This window comes from Xenopus laevis, chromosome 9_10L (genome assembly GCF_017654675.1).
Source record: "Xenopus laevis strain J_2021 chromosome 9_10L, Xenopus_laevis_v10.1, whole genome shotgun sequence".
Lineage (NCBI taxonomy): Eukaryota > Metazoa > Chordata > Amphibia > Anura > Pipidae > Xenopus > Xenopus laevis.
The window spans coordinates 74,945,180-74,960,096 of record NC_054387.1 but is presented as its reverse complement, the minus strand read 5'-3'; the positions used below and the strand labels follow the sequence as shown (position 1 = coordinate 74,960,096).

Sequence of the window (14,917 nt, the reverse complement as noted above, 5' to 3'; positions counted from 1 at the left end):
GCTACTGTGACGTCTTTCTTTTGTGTCAGTATAACTACTAAAGAGCAAACTAAAACCTCCATTATCCACTTACTGTCTAGTCACAACCTTCTGTAATGCAGCCATAGCAGAAGGTGACGACTGGCCTAAAGTAGTGGCATTTAGGGTATGGCTTTCTGAAATAAACTAGTACCACGTATGAGACTCAGTGGTATGGGGCACATGGCATTTTGATCACCACTACTTACAGTCTGTAACCTTAAAAAAGCACACACACAATTCTTCATTTCATTTTCTAGAAACCCTTTAAGTAGAAATCCTACAGCTTACAGGTACGGTTGTGTTTGCTTAATGCTTATGGTAACTCTCTATTTGTTTTATAGTGACATCAACAAAATCAACAATGCCATCGCTGATCAAGTTGCCATCTTCATTGAGAGGATTTCTACATTTATCTTTGGCTTCCTAATCGGCTTTGTTGGAAACTGGAAATTAACCCTTGTTATTGTGGCAGTCAGTCCACTAATTGGCTTAGGAGCGGGACTGATGGCAGTGGTAATTAATTGCTTTTCATTCTTCTTTCTTTAACTCTTCGACCCTGAGGATGGAAAGTAGTAGAGTGTGTCATAGAAAGCTGAAAACCATTAGTCGAATAGTTTCTTTATTAAAGGGGAACCATTTCTTTCATAAAAATGCACTGGTCCAGGACAAGAGGTTAGCAATGTTTCCCAATGTGTGCCCATTGTGGGTGCACAACAAATGGCACCCATCCAGTGATTTTAAATTAGAGTCCTGTGTTGGGTCAGGTACCTGTGGAATACCTGCAAAGTGGTCGGGTAGAAAGATCCCAGTTTCCTGACCAGACGGGCTGTCTGTGAGTAACCTGTCTGGGTACCATTCCCAGGCCAATTGCAGGCTCGCCTTACCCCCACATCCTGAAGTTAAAACTAACTTTTTTTTCTTTTTACCTGGTTGATCTGCATCTGGAGTAGTGACATCACTTTCACCTATCAGTGACATCATTTCCAGGATGGGCAGTGTGGGTAGGTTCCAGCAGCGGGGACAGGGCACTCAATAACAGGCCAGCAGTTCCGGTTCTCAGTTAGCACCCAAATGGACATAACAGATGATATTGAAAAAGACAATACCAACGAATGCATTGCTGGATTTTCATTACAGTAATGTCATTACAACATACTAAACCTTTGATTTCTTTTAATACTTCAAGGCTGTTGCCAGGTTAACAGGCCGGGAGCTAAAAGCATATGCCAAGGCAGGCTCAGTAGCTGATGAAGTTCTCTCTGCTATTCGTACTGTGGCTGCATTTGGTGGAGAGAAAAAGGAGGCCGAGAGGTGAGGAATACTATTTTATATTAACTGGGCTGCTGTGCTTGGAGAACTGCAAGAAACCATGCACAATGAATGGTAGGGAATATTTCACACCTGTTTGGTTATTGAACTTCTACTTCACTTCAGTCCATTTAGTGAATTCTGAGACTTGACACTTTTCTGCTTTCCATAGTGGGTGGTACACATATTCTCTGTAAAGCAGATGGATGTCAAAAGTTCCACAATTGATCACTTATAGTAATATCACTATATATTTCTGATATAATATTTCATTGTCACTTTCATTTTGAAATAAGCGAATTACTGTATATTGATTGTTTGTCTCTACTGCATTATAAACTGCCCATTGTACTTCCGCAGGTATGACAATAACTTGGAGGAGGCACAAACTTGGGGCATTCGCAAAGGGACTATTATTGGCTTTTTCCAAGGTTATATGTGGTGCATTATATTCTTATGTTATTCACTAGCATTTTGGTATGGATCCCAGCTGGTAATTGACTCAAAAGAGTTATCACCAGGAAGTCTTCTTCAGGTAAGTCAAATGATCATACATAGGGTAACTAAAGTGAAAAGCTGCATAAGAATTATAAGAATTTTATATTTAACTCATAGGTCTTCTTTGGAGTCTTAGTTGCTGCAATGAATCTAGGCCAGGCATCTCCTTGTTTAGAAGCATTTGCATCTGGCCGAGCAGCCGCCACCATCATATATGAAACCATAGACTTGGTAAGTATATGAATTATTTGTGGAGGCCTATTTATCAAAGGTCAGACCCCTACTCTTATTCTATATCAAACAGGCAAACTTACCCACTGCATTTGTCCCATATATAACCAAACCCATAATTTGTGGACCTATAAATTAAAGGAGAAGATATAGCATTTTACACTTGGGGGTGCGAAAAGTTAGATACCCCCAAGTGACTACTTTTACTAACCCGACACCATGGACCGGCACGCCTATCAGCAGACAACTGCAATGTCCCGGGGTACTTCTAGTGACCACCATGGAGAGATCCTCTTCCTGCTTCTTTGGGACTTCATGCAGTTGCGCATGCGCAGTAGAGCGAAAAGCAGGATTTTAACTAAAAAGTCCGCTATTTCGCTCTACTGCGCATGCGTCTGCCACAGGAAATTTCAAAACCGATGAAGCAGGAAGAGGATCTCTCCGTGGTGCTCGCTAGAAAAACCCTGCTGATTGGAACAACGGCCCGGGGTGTCAGGTAAGTAAAAATAGTCACTTGGGGTGCCTAACTTTTGGCACCTCAAATGTAAAATGCTATTCCTTCTCCTTTAAGCAAAAAGCATTCATTCTTACCCTGAGGATTACCCAGCATTTAATAAGTGGTTTCAGGACCCTACTACTGAGCTATAGTAAATCAACACCTAATTTTACTTTTGCCATGGTGTAGGTGATTTATTCTAACTTGGACCTCCAAAAATTTATATTTTCATTCTAACTTGATTTATAGAATCCAGTAATTGATTGTATGTCTGAAGAAGGCCATAAATTGGACCAGGTGAAGGGAGACATTGAGTTCCATAACGTCAATTTCTGCTTTCCATCCAGACCTGATATAAAGGTATGAAAAGCACTCAAGCCTTATTTAAAAACCATCCAAGTGACACATTTTTATGGTAGTTTATAAAATATCTCAAACATTTTTATTGAAACTGAACTCTTGACAATATCTATACACAATATTATGATATAAAGAATATATATTAATACAACTTTCATCTGGAAAGATTTTAAAAAAATATATAATTTTCTGGAACAGCAAAAGATATTGTGGTTTCGGTCATTATATTGAATCTGTTCATATTGAAGCACAAATGTAAATTATTTTCCCATCTCCATCTCCACAGACTTTAAGTGATCTCAATATCTCAGTTAAACCTGGAGAAACCACGGCTTTTGTTGGACCCAGTGGTTCAGGGAAAAGTTCTGCAGTTCAGCTCATCCAGAGATTCTATGACCCCACAGATGGAAAGGTACAGAAAATGTTAATAGGAAACATTTAATCTCTTGTATTTTAGCAGGTAAACCTCACCTCTCAGTAATTATTATGCTTTAAACATAGTGCTGGCATATTCTGCAATGGTTTAAATAAATTATAACTCATTTCTATCAGTCCCTGCTCCAGTGGAGATTACATTGTGATCTGTGTGGATCTGACCTTTGAAAACATCACAGCCTATGTTATAAACTGTCACTAAAATGGCATCCTCAGCCGCACATGACTCTGGATGTGGCTAAAGGGGTCACACTTCTCACAGTCACCTTAAATACGGGTTAGACTCACGTCAGATGCCCAAAACATACCAACACCCAGCACATTCACTCGCTGACACTCTCTTTAACACTTAGATGGATAGAGACCCACTATAACTATTTCCTACCCTTTACAACAGGTAATATTCCACTTTACACCAATGTATTCCGCACTCTCACTGTAGTCAGGGTTAGTTTCAACTAATTGAACAAGCTCTCCAGCAGCCAAAGGGTAAAATTACCTTCCAAACACTCAACTCATTAAATAGTAGATCAATGGAAATGTTTCCCTTTTCACACACACAGACAGTTAATACACCTAGGTAAAAGCTTTCATACAGGCTATGGGTTATTTTAGAGCAAAAGGACAAAATGTATTCAATTCTAGATTTATTAAAAAGTAAACAGTGCATTTATGGATACAAAAATTATTTTACAAAGAAGACATTGAATTGCAAACAATAAGTAAAATAAAAATGGAATAAAACAGTGAGAAACCCTATATATACCAAACTAAAATTTCTTTGTGTCCTTCAAGAGGCAAGAGCTGGGAACTTGGCCACATACTGCCATCAAACTTGGTAATGATTAGGTCTCCCCATCTTTTTATGACCTACTGGGACATTGCCTCATTTCCTTATGCCTGAGTTAGGGGGGCCCAGGAATGTGTCATTTATCACTCCCAATAGATGATTGCTTTTTTCAGGCCAGTTTTTGTAATATAATATTGGTACTTGACAGTACTGAATATTAGAATAGAAATATGGGCATGTTGTGATCCATATGTGGATGATCAGAATGATACCAAACATGAGGGGTGTCTCCAGCCCCCAGAAACCATCCTTCCTAACTGGTGGGTATAGGCTGGCCCTATTTGGTATCATTAGGAAGCATGTGATCTCCTCATAATCAATACTAAATATTTTATTTTCAAAATATAAATCTACATTAAAAGTTACCTATAGGTCACGATCGTTTTTTGCTGATATTTCTGCTTTTGTAAGTAATTATTACTTAAAGTTCATAAACCTGTTTTGCCAACCTGACTGTCCGAACTCAGTCTGTCAGTTAGAGTTTCTAATGCTAACCGACTACTGCTGCACAAATATTGCAGCCTCCTCATAGAGGAACATGGGGGTAAGAAAGGTAATGTAAAAGCATCAGGCAAATGCTTTTATGGCAAAATTATAAATAGCACTCAAAGATAATGTTATGATGGATATAAAAAAAAGGTTATTTTACAATATCCTTAAAAGTATATAAGTAAACTACCTTGTATTTGACTTTTTTTCCTCTCATTTTCTTATCCCTGAATTTTGCAGGTAACGTTAGATGGACATGACCTCCGTACACTAAACGCTAAGTGGCTGCGCTCTTTGATTGGTGTTGTGGAACAAGAACCAGTGTTGTTTGCCACGACCATTGCCGAGAACATTTCCTATGGACGAGACGGGGTCACTATGGACGATATTGAAAAGGCAGCAAAAGACGCTAATGCCTACAATTTCATAATGGATTTACCTCAGGTAAACTGAGGCAAAGGAGCTTTACTACAAAGGCTGGAGTGATGTAGATGCAAGTTAATCCCATAGTAGTAATGGGTTTGGTTTCTTATGCATGTCTCAGTTAGAATAAAAAATATGCTATGTGCAAGTCTTATGCAGCATTTCACTGAATTTCCTACACTGTACAATGGAATTTGCAAAGTTTCTAGAATGGACAATTGGTAGTTCTCCTCTTGTAAGTGCTCATCACAATGATATTACATAGAGATTTTCCTTAAAGGGATACTGTCATGAGAAAACATGTTTTTTTCAAAACACATCAGTTAACAGTGCTGCTCCAGCAGACTTCTGCACTGAAATCCATTTCTCAAAAGAGCAAACAGATTTTTTTATATTCAATTTTGAAATCTGACATGGGGCTAGACATTTTGTCAATTTCCCATCTGAGGCTTTTATGACAGGATTAAATAAAACATTATGATTTAATTACTTTTACTAACAATTGCTAACAATTGCATTTTATTGTACCTCTGTCTTAGAAATTTGAGACTCTTGTTGGAGAGGGAGGAGGCCAGATGAGTGGTGGGCAGAAGCAAAGAATTGCCATTGCTCGAGCCCTCATCAGAAACCCCAAAATCCTCCTTTTGGATATGGCCACATCTGCACTGGACAATGAGAGTGAAGCTATAGTGCAAGAGGCTCTGAATAAGGTTAGTCATTCCCAGGGCCGGACTTACTAGCAAGGTGCCCCTAGGTGTGTCCACTTTCCCTCCCTGCCCCCTTCCTTTGCATGCATGTATGCGCGCATATAAACGGTTCAGCACCAGAAACATGCAGGATATTTTAAAAGCTCCCACACGCCAGTCTCCACTGCTCATATCAAATTTGGATGCAGCTGGGCAGCATGCCGCCCATGAAATTCTGCCACCCTAGAGCCTTTGTGACCTTGCCATAAATATGGGCCTAATAGAACCAGAATATAATACAGTGTTATTGCTGTATGTAGAAGGGTCCATGCAATGGCCTATATCTCTGATTCTGCCATCTGCTTGATTTATTTCATGGGGCTGGGAACCTGAAATTGCAAAGAGTAGCTATTACGGTTGAAATAATTGTAGCATGGCACCTGTAGATAATAACGAGGGATAACAATCATATAATAACACATACAAGCAAGAGATAACTGTCTAACTTTACCGTATTTCTAAAATTAAACATTAAAATGAACTTTCCATGTAGACTTTTATTACCAGGGTACTAATCTGCATACTAGCCTGTAATTATTATGGCAGGGCAAAATGTTGGTCTAATATACAATACAGTTATAGCTTTTGTATGGGTAGTACACTGAAATAGAGCTTATCAGCTGATCTACTGCCATGGTAAAACCAGGAGCAACTTGTTATCTTATCTGTATAATCTCATATCATTATCACCACAAATAATCTCTTATCTTCTATGGACTTCATAAATGGCTTGCCAACAACATATGTAATTAAGAGCAAACTTAGTTAGTTAGTTTTGAGATTTAGGGCTATAGTAAACCACAATAAAAGTCAGGTCGAAGTGGCCCACATAACTTTGACTAATACAGCGAATATCCTAGGGCCATGATGATATCACTAAAGTGACAAAATTTCATTTTAAATGTTGTTATCCTCTCCACAAAGGTACAGAGTGGGAGAACAACCATTTCCATTGCCCATCGTCTCTCTACTGTCCGGAGTGCAGATATCATTGTGGGATTTGATGGTGGAAGAGCTGTAGAAAAAGGAACCCATGAAGAACTTATGAAATTAAAAGGGGTTTACTTTACACTGGTCACCCTACAGAATCAAAACAACAACTCCGGTAACACAAGCTACTTAATACATTATATAATAGTATAATAAATGCCAAGGAGATTGACATTTAAGCTGTCAGTAGTAATTATATAAAATGATAAGGATTTTAAACAGAGAATGTATGGCTTCAGCTTACAGGACCACACATGCTGTACAATGAAAATACTTCCTTTAAATTGACATACCCTTTATTTGTATTGTGTAGATATAAAATGTTTTTGTTTCATTGTGGTCTGCTGTATGCTCAGATGTCTGCAAACAAAAAAACTTTTACCTCTTTACTTGGTCTATTGTAAGGGTAGAATGGTGGAATATTTAGTACTCCCCTCTCCAAAAACATACAGGCAAATTGCCCCTACTGTGTATGTGATAAGGACCTTAAGTAGCAAGCCTCATTGGGCAGGAAGTGATGTAAATGAGGAACAATCTCTGTAAATGTCAGTACACTATACTGTCAATAAAGGGTAATATTAAAATGGTTGTTTGAACTTAAGGCAGTCAAAAAGTATGGCTTAAATTAGAAATCCTAAAAAAGAAATAAAAAGGCATTTAGTATTTGGGAAAAGTGCTATTATTAATGCTGCCTAGGTTCCAATCGAAGGTAATTCAACAGTATGGCAGCAGGTGGCACTCACTGGGACCCCAAAGTCCCATTTATAATTCAGGAAAGGTATGGTGGTTCACAGCCTGCTTATTTATGAGTCACATGAGTCCCTTAGTTTGCCTAAAATGGCTCCCCGTTCTTCATTGATATCAGAGCTGTCACATTCTGAACACCTAAACTGCTCCATATCCTTACTACTGAAGTAATACTTGTATGGGATCCATTATCCGAAAACTTGTTATCTAGAAAGCTCTGAATTACAGGAAAACCCCAGGTCCTGAGCATTCTGAATAGCAGGTCTCATACCAGTAATAAGCCATAACTGCACAGTAATGAACTTATGGTATAAAACAACAAGATAACTGCCAGAACACTGGTGGGCAGGATCTGCACCTGTAAGCAACATGTATGACATTTCATTGTGACTTTAGTAGTGTTCAGCTCTGAGTTGCACTTCACCCTTTATTAAATATTGATCAGTGCTTGATGAAGGACATACATGCTACATTTCCAGTTAGTTCTTGGATATTTGCCACGCCAATCTTGATGTGCCAGGACATTGCACGGCAGGTCAAAGAGCTGCTGGCACTAAAAAGGTTTAATAAACATCCATCTGGCTATTGTATTTATAAACAAACCAACCAACAAACGTTTTTTTAAACTATTTAATATATTGTTTTTCCAGCCTGGGCTATTGTTTTTTCCCCCACCAAATTAAATATGGTGAGTCTCTTGTTTCCTGTTATGGCCTCCTGTTTCCTGCTTGTTGAACAATGAAAAATCCTGATAAAACAATTTTTTTCATAGTTTGTTTTTTTTAAAGCAGAAAAAACTGTCACTGAAGACATTGCAGCAGAAAAAGAGAAACCGTTTATCAGAGGAAGCTATCGCTCAAGCTTAAGGTTTGGAACTTAATTCCATTTCATACATTCATCTTAGATTAGCTGGAGCCAAAACCCTGTGTCCCTTATAGGAATAATGGGGCCTGATTAGAGTTTTCAGTAGAAATATGATCATTCCACAAGGAACGGATCAAAATAAATCTAGTTTTAACAATGATATAGCTTTCTTTACATTTAATGGGTGATTGCAATATTAATCTCTTTTGTACAATATCCTCTTTTCATCAAGGAGGTCCAAGGCCTCACACATGGCACCACATATAGCAACTCCTCTGGCCCCTTAAAGGAGAAGGAAAGGTTAAAACTAAGTAACTTTATCAAAAAAGTCTATATGAAAACACAAGTTAACCATCAAAGCAATGCTACTCAGAGTCCTCTGTCCAAAGAAACTCAAACCCCCAGGGCTTAGGCCTGAGCAGCATGCTCAGTTTGCTCCTCTCCCCCTCCCACCTCCCCTCCCTGTTGTAATCTATGCTCAGAGCTATGAGCTAACAGGGAGAGACTCAGACACAAAGTGATGTCACAGCAAGCTAATATGGCAGCTGCTATCCTAAACAAAAAGAGACAGTGTCTAATGCGGTTTACTCAGGAATGGAAAGCATTCTAAAGTATAAAAATGGTGTTCTAGCTTGTACTGTTGTGCCTAATCTATTGGGAATAAACTGCCTTGGTAGCTTTCCTTCTCATTTAATGGGTGCCCAGTAGTCCAATATTGTTCCAGAAAGGTCCTGAAAGCTTTTCACTGTATCTTCTCCTTATGGCATTCCCTGGTGGATGATTAGTAGCTTAGCTTAAAACATGGTGGCACCCAATTGGGACAATACTGATTACAAAATACCAGGAGCTATGATTAATCTGCACACTTAACTACAAGGGTATTGCTTGACCTTTCTTTCAATCTGCTGATGTTTGTGATTGATAATAAGTAGGTGGAGGGGGTTTACATAATAAAAATTGCAAAGTTTGCACCAGGTCTACCAAGAGTCCAATCAACAGGTAGCCTATATTGCTCATCTATTTGAAAAAAAAAAACCTTTTAGTTGTTTGCAATGGGTTACTTAGTGGAATTATATTCAATGGTATTTAGCCAGCCTTTTTAGTATTTAGAAGTTGAAAGTTTACTGTAAATCTTTAAACTTTGGAAATAAACCAATTTTACTTTGCATCATGTTAAATAATTATATGTGTGATAATGCTCCCTCTACTAGCCATGAGAAGAAAACAACAGAAGGGCTTAGACATAAACAAAAGGATTGAAAGATTCATCTCAGTACGATGAACAATCTGTATATGACGCCATATAAAGAGAGTTATGTGATTCTTAAAGTAACACTGGACAAAAAAACATTCTTCAAGTCCTGCAGGGATTATGGCCTAATTGATGAAAAAGTACCCTTCAGTTAGAATATTGCCCTCTCTGTTTACAGTTGACTTTCTGCTTGGTTTCATACAATCATTGCCAAAGTCCCTTCAGAGGCTTGATTGCTGTCTAATATTGAGAAGCAAAAACTGCACAGCTAAATCAATATGTTAGATAACAATAAGATGAGAGATGTAGCTTTAATAGGAATGATTCTCAATGGAGATTCTGTTTGTGCAATTAAGTATGTTTAGTTTTACTACTTCGGAGAGATAGGGGCACGGTCGGACTTGTGGGTGCAGGACCACGGCCACCCACCCTCCCCAGAGCACACTAAATTAAACCTATCTTCAGCACGTCAGGGGGGGGTGTTCATTGGCCTGGGGGATCGGGGCCCACCGGATTTTTTCCCGTGTTCTGCCAACCCAGTACGACCCTGGATAGGGGTGCTCAGATCTGTTAGTGGAAGGTTTATGTACCCTTTCATCAATATTGCTGGTGCTGGGTGCACAGAGTAATGGAAAAATGCCTCTTGATAATAATATATACATATATTTAAATTGCAAGCCCTTTTGCAATGGATTCACATGTCAAAGTTTCTATAAAAGATAGAAGGAGACAAAATAGCAATGTTTGAATTAAACGTCTAGTGCTAATTAAGGCAACCTGTACTTCCATGATTCTCTTATAGCAACACCTTACGCTTGCGTTCGAAATCCCAACTTTCAAATATATTCCCTGTCCCCCTTTCTGGCAACGTGGACGGAACAGCCATGCCGGTGGAAGATGAAATTGTGAAACAAGTAGAGACTAAAGAGACAGAGAAGGTAGGGGGCAGATATAAGTAGTAGGCTTTAGAGCCATTATACTGTGATTGTAGTTAAGTGGCATAAAAATTCAACCCCAGGAAATAAAGGTGATTATTTTTTAAATCTATTTTATTTTTTAAATCTTATATTGTGAGTATATTGTTTTCTGAGTGTATCATATTGTGAGTATATTGTGTGTGTAGTCTAGTGTCTTGTTTTAAGTTCCCATTTCTTATTACTGGCAATATACTTTTTCCTCACTATCAAATATTCAACTCCCTACAGGAGAAGAAAAAGGGCAAGAAGAGTAAATCTGTTATAGGGCGGGTTTTAAAATACAATGCAGAAGAATGGCCATATCTCCTCGTTGGATCCATTGGTGCTGCAATTAATGGGGTTGTCACACCCCTTTATGCTATTCTGTTCAGTCAGATATTAGGGGTAAGGCCTACATTTACTTTTCTGCTTTATATTCATGATAGACCTTTAGTTTAAATGAAATGTAACAATAAAAGTGTGAAGAATGAGACACACTGATTTAGTGTTGCATCTGGAGCTCATAATGCATACTATACTATATGCCATATGTTTAAATGAGATAAATGGGCTGGGTGTTCTATGTTTTTCAATTAAGCTTGATTAATATATATAGTACATTAGAAGGGAGTTTTAGATTATAAAATTAGTCTACTTCAGCTTTATTTTATAAGAAGACAAAATACAGACATGTACAAAACACACACAGGTCACCTTTTATTTCAAGAGGGAAAGGGTTGTCATTGTATATTAAATGAAAAAGAAAATTACAGGACCGTTTGTGTTAAACCTAATCAGTTCTATTTAAACTGCAATAAAGCAATTTAGGGGATGGGTATGGGGTAGGACATGCGTCCCCCCTCACATGAATAAAGCACTGCCAATCACAGGTATCGCTGTATACATGGAGATGGTTACATGTCTATGTGCTATGAATCAAAGTCTTTAGGCATATGGCAAGTCAAGGTGAAACATTTAAAAAAAATGGTGGTTACTGCCCATTTTTGCATTTTGCGCCTTCCTGTTTCTGATATTGATATGTCAGTGGTACTGTCCCTGCAGTGATTGTGAGCCATACCTCTAACCTCTAACCTCTAAGTCAAATACTGTATATTAGTACAATTATTCTCAGCCTAAGAAAATAAATCCTTCTGGACCCTGTGCCAGTGAGGGTGGTCATTTCTATACAGGCGAAAGCTACAATCCTTGTGCTCTGAGACAAACGCTTTCTCTAGAAAGGACAGTCATAGATCTCCAGACAGTTGGCAGAGGAGCAGTGTTTCATGTTACTTATAATCATTTTACTTCATTTTAGACTTTCTCACTGCCAGATGTGGATGAACAAAGAAGACAAATCAATGGAATTTGCATTTTGTTTGTGATCATTGCGGCTGTATCTTTTGTTACCCAATTCTTCCAGGTAATTGTGTATATAGAAATCCATGGTATGATTCAACAAATCTTGACATGCTTAGCATGTTCTTAAAAAGCTCAACATAAATATAATTTTAGGTTTATTTACTTAATACTGACACAGAAATATGCTGACATTAACTTTCTAACAGTAGTTCTAAAAGATGATCTAATGGGATGTGTTGCACATATGAAAATGATTTCAAAGTGTGACAACAGAGTAAGAGAGAAGTAATTCTATTTATTGTAGGGTACTGAAATACAACAGGAACACTCTCTTAAAGGGATTGTTCACCTTCCAACAGTTCAGTTGGTTTCAGATGGTTCACCAGAAATAAAGACTTTTTCCAATTAATTTCTATTTTTTACTATTTATGATTTTTCCAAAAATCGAAGTTTAAAGTTCAAGTTTAAGGTTAAAGTCTCTGTCTCTGGTGTTTCAGTCTGGGAGCTCAGTAATTCAGGCGCAGAGTATAAACTGTAACAATTTGGCTGCTGTAAAAACATTTAGTTGATACATTTCCCCCCCCAGCATCGCTGGAGAATTAGTAACTATTGTATCAATTCTAACAGCTGTCTTTAATGAAACTCAGGGATTCTGCTCAGAAGGAACAAAGATAACAAATGTATCAACTAAATGTATCAATTTAGAACAGTTTACAGGGTCTGCTACCCCCCCAGAGCTGGTTTAGGAGGAGAAAAATAACACTTTACACTTCAATATTAGAAAAACCGTCGCACATAGACAATAGAAAGTAATTGGAAAAAGTATTGCAAGCTGAACCGAACAAAGTTTTGAAAGGTGAACAACCACTTTAATCCTGCACATGGGAACTGGTGCATCAGGTAAAAGTTCATAAACTACTAAACATACTTCTCTATATACTATATATAGTAATCAGTATACTCAGTATAATCAGTATGCAGGCAACATAAAATAAACTGTACTAATAATACTATTCTGGCAATATATTTTACAAATAGCAATCATAAATATAATATTGTGGCTTTTATAAAAAGGTAAACTTTATAACTGGCAGCAACATAAAGGTTCTGTAATCAGCACAAACGTCTGTGCAACATGTACACTAATTCTGCAGGTGTAACAGTCTGTCTGCTTTAACTCAATGCAGGCTGTATGCGCTGAAGACAGTATAAAATTAGTGTGCAGTGACATAGCCACAGTTATCAGTAAGTTTATAATCCATTAGGCTAAGGATTATTACCTGAAAGCCAACAGGAACATTCTCTTAATCCTGCACATGGGAACTAGTGCATCAGGTAAAAAGTTCCTATCTCAGCTGTGCACATTGGTTCCCTCTGCAGTAGCAAAGCAGGAAGTGTTCCTGGAAAATATAGTCTTATAAGAAACAAATTGTAAGCATGTGCTGCGCTTGATCTATTGCACAAATTGTATTGGTTGGCGGGTGCATAGTAAATTTGTACCTCTTACAGATAGGGATGTCGCGGACTGTTCTGCGGCGAACTTGTTCGCGCGAACATCGGCTGTTCGCGTCCGCCGCAAGTTCGCGAACGTCGCGCGACGTTCGCCAATAGGCGTTCGCGTCAAAATCGTTCGACCATTCGACCATTCGGTCGCTAAAATCAAACGATTTTCGTTCGATTCGAACGAAAATCGTTCGATCGAACGATTAAAATCCTTCGATCGTTCGAATCGAACGATTTTCGGATGTTCGAAGTTCGCGAACTGTTCGCGAACTGTTCGCATTTTTTGCCGGTGTTCGCGAACGGCGTTCGCGAACACATTATCGGCGGTTCGCTACATCCCTACTTACAGATATACTGTATGTAAATGTTACTGATATAAAGTTTGTATATAAGCATCAAAGCAGGAATCTGCAAATATATACATAAATGTATACTTATACTATGCACCAGTATTGTGTGTGAAGATAAACATGATTGTTTGATGTCAAAATTATATTCTCCCAAAAATGAACATGTGATTGCAGTCTTCAGTATTTCCAGCTCAACATACAGACATTGTAAATTGTAAATACAACAGAATCATTTTTATGTTCACATCTCTAAGGCTTCTCAGCCTCCCTTGCAACCTTTGACCGATTTTTATGATGTCACTTGTATTTTTCATGGTGGGCAGGGCCAGGGCAGCAGTTCGAGTTTTGTGTGAAACTGTTGCAGGTTGGGGTGGCAGCAGGCCCATACCTCCCAACTGTCCCTTTTTCGGAGGGACAGTCCCTCTTTTGACAGCTCAACCCGCAGTCCCTCATTTGTACTGGAAAGTCCCTCTTTTCTATGCACTGAACAGCCAGAAATGAAACAAAGTTTCTCACTTAATTGGCTTTTAGCAGAGAGCCCAGAACAGCTAACAGGTGCAAATAAGATACTTTGTAACAATTTTGAGACACAAAAACACAGTTTAGATGAGGAGAAATATTTACAAACTTTCATAACCTGCCAAATTTTGTAAAACAAACATGGTAATTAGGGGGTGTGACCACAGAAAGGGGCGTGGTCAAAAATTGCTGTGCTACATGCAGGAAAAAATTTTTTGTCCCTCTTTTTACTTCCAAAATGTTGGGAGGTATGCAGGTCTGATCCTGTAAAATGTGGGTTGAAGGTCTGGTTTGGGTACCAGTCCATTTCGCTTCACTGAAAATGTTCTAAATATTTTTTTTGACACACGCCATATTTGTCACCCATCACTACAGTGCACCAGGCCTCCCAACAAAAAAATTTTCAGAGGGCCCAGCGCACTGCACTTCCAAGCTGCCTGCCCTTCCCACTCCATGCCCAGTTCCCACCCACTGCCCGCCCAGCACCCACCCACTCTCGCCTCATGCCGCCTACTCCCTG

General features: G+C 38.6%; 1 protein-coding gene across 1 annotated transcript in view; it reads left to right on the top strand.

Annotated features, from left to right (window-relative positions):
* LOC108701845 (bile salt export pump) overlaps positions 1-14,917 on the top strand; it is a 43,190-nt gene that overhangs the window by 16,381 nt on the left and 11,892 nt on the right. The window contains exons 6-18 of the mRNA XM_041577017.1: positions 363-534; positions 1,208-1,332; positions 1,690-1,864; positions 1,945-2,058; positions 2,804-2,914; positions 3,201-3,326; positions 4,929-5,132; positions 5,651-5,821; positions 6,782-6,962; positions 8,383-8,461; positions 10,513-10,648; positions 10,916-11,071; positions 11,982-12,086. Coding sequence (XP_041432951.1) covers positions 363-534; positions 1,208-1,332; positions 1,690-1,864; positions 1,945-2,058; positions 2,804-2,914; positions 3,201-3,326; positions 4,929-5,132; positions 5,651-5,821; positions 6,782-6,962; positions 8,383-8,461; positions 10,513-10,648; positions 10,916-11,071; positions 11,982-12,086 — 1,855 coding nt within the window. The remainder of the gene's footprint in view (positions 1-362; positions 535-1,207; positions 1,333-1,689; positions 1,865-1,944; positions 2,059-2,803; positions 2,915-3,200; positions 3,327-4,928; positions 5,133-5,650; positions 5,822-6,781; positions 6,963-8,382; positions 8,462-10,512; positions 10,649-10,915; positions 11,072-11,981; positions 12,087-14,917) is intronic.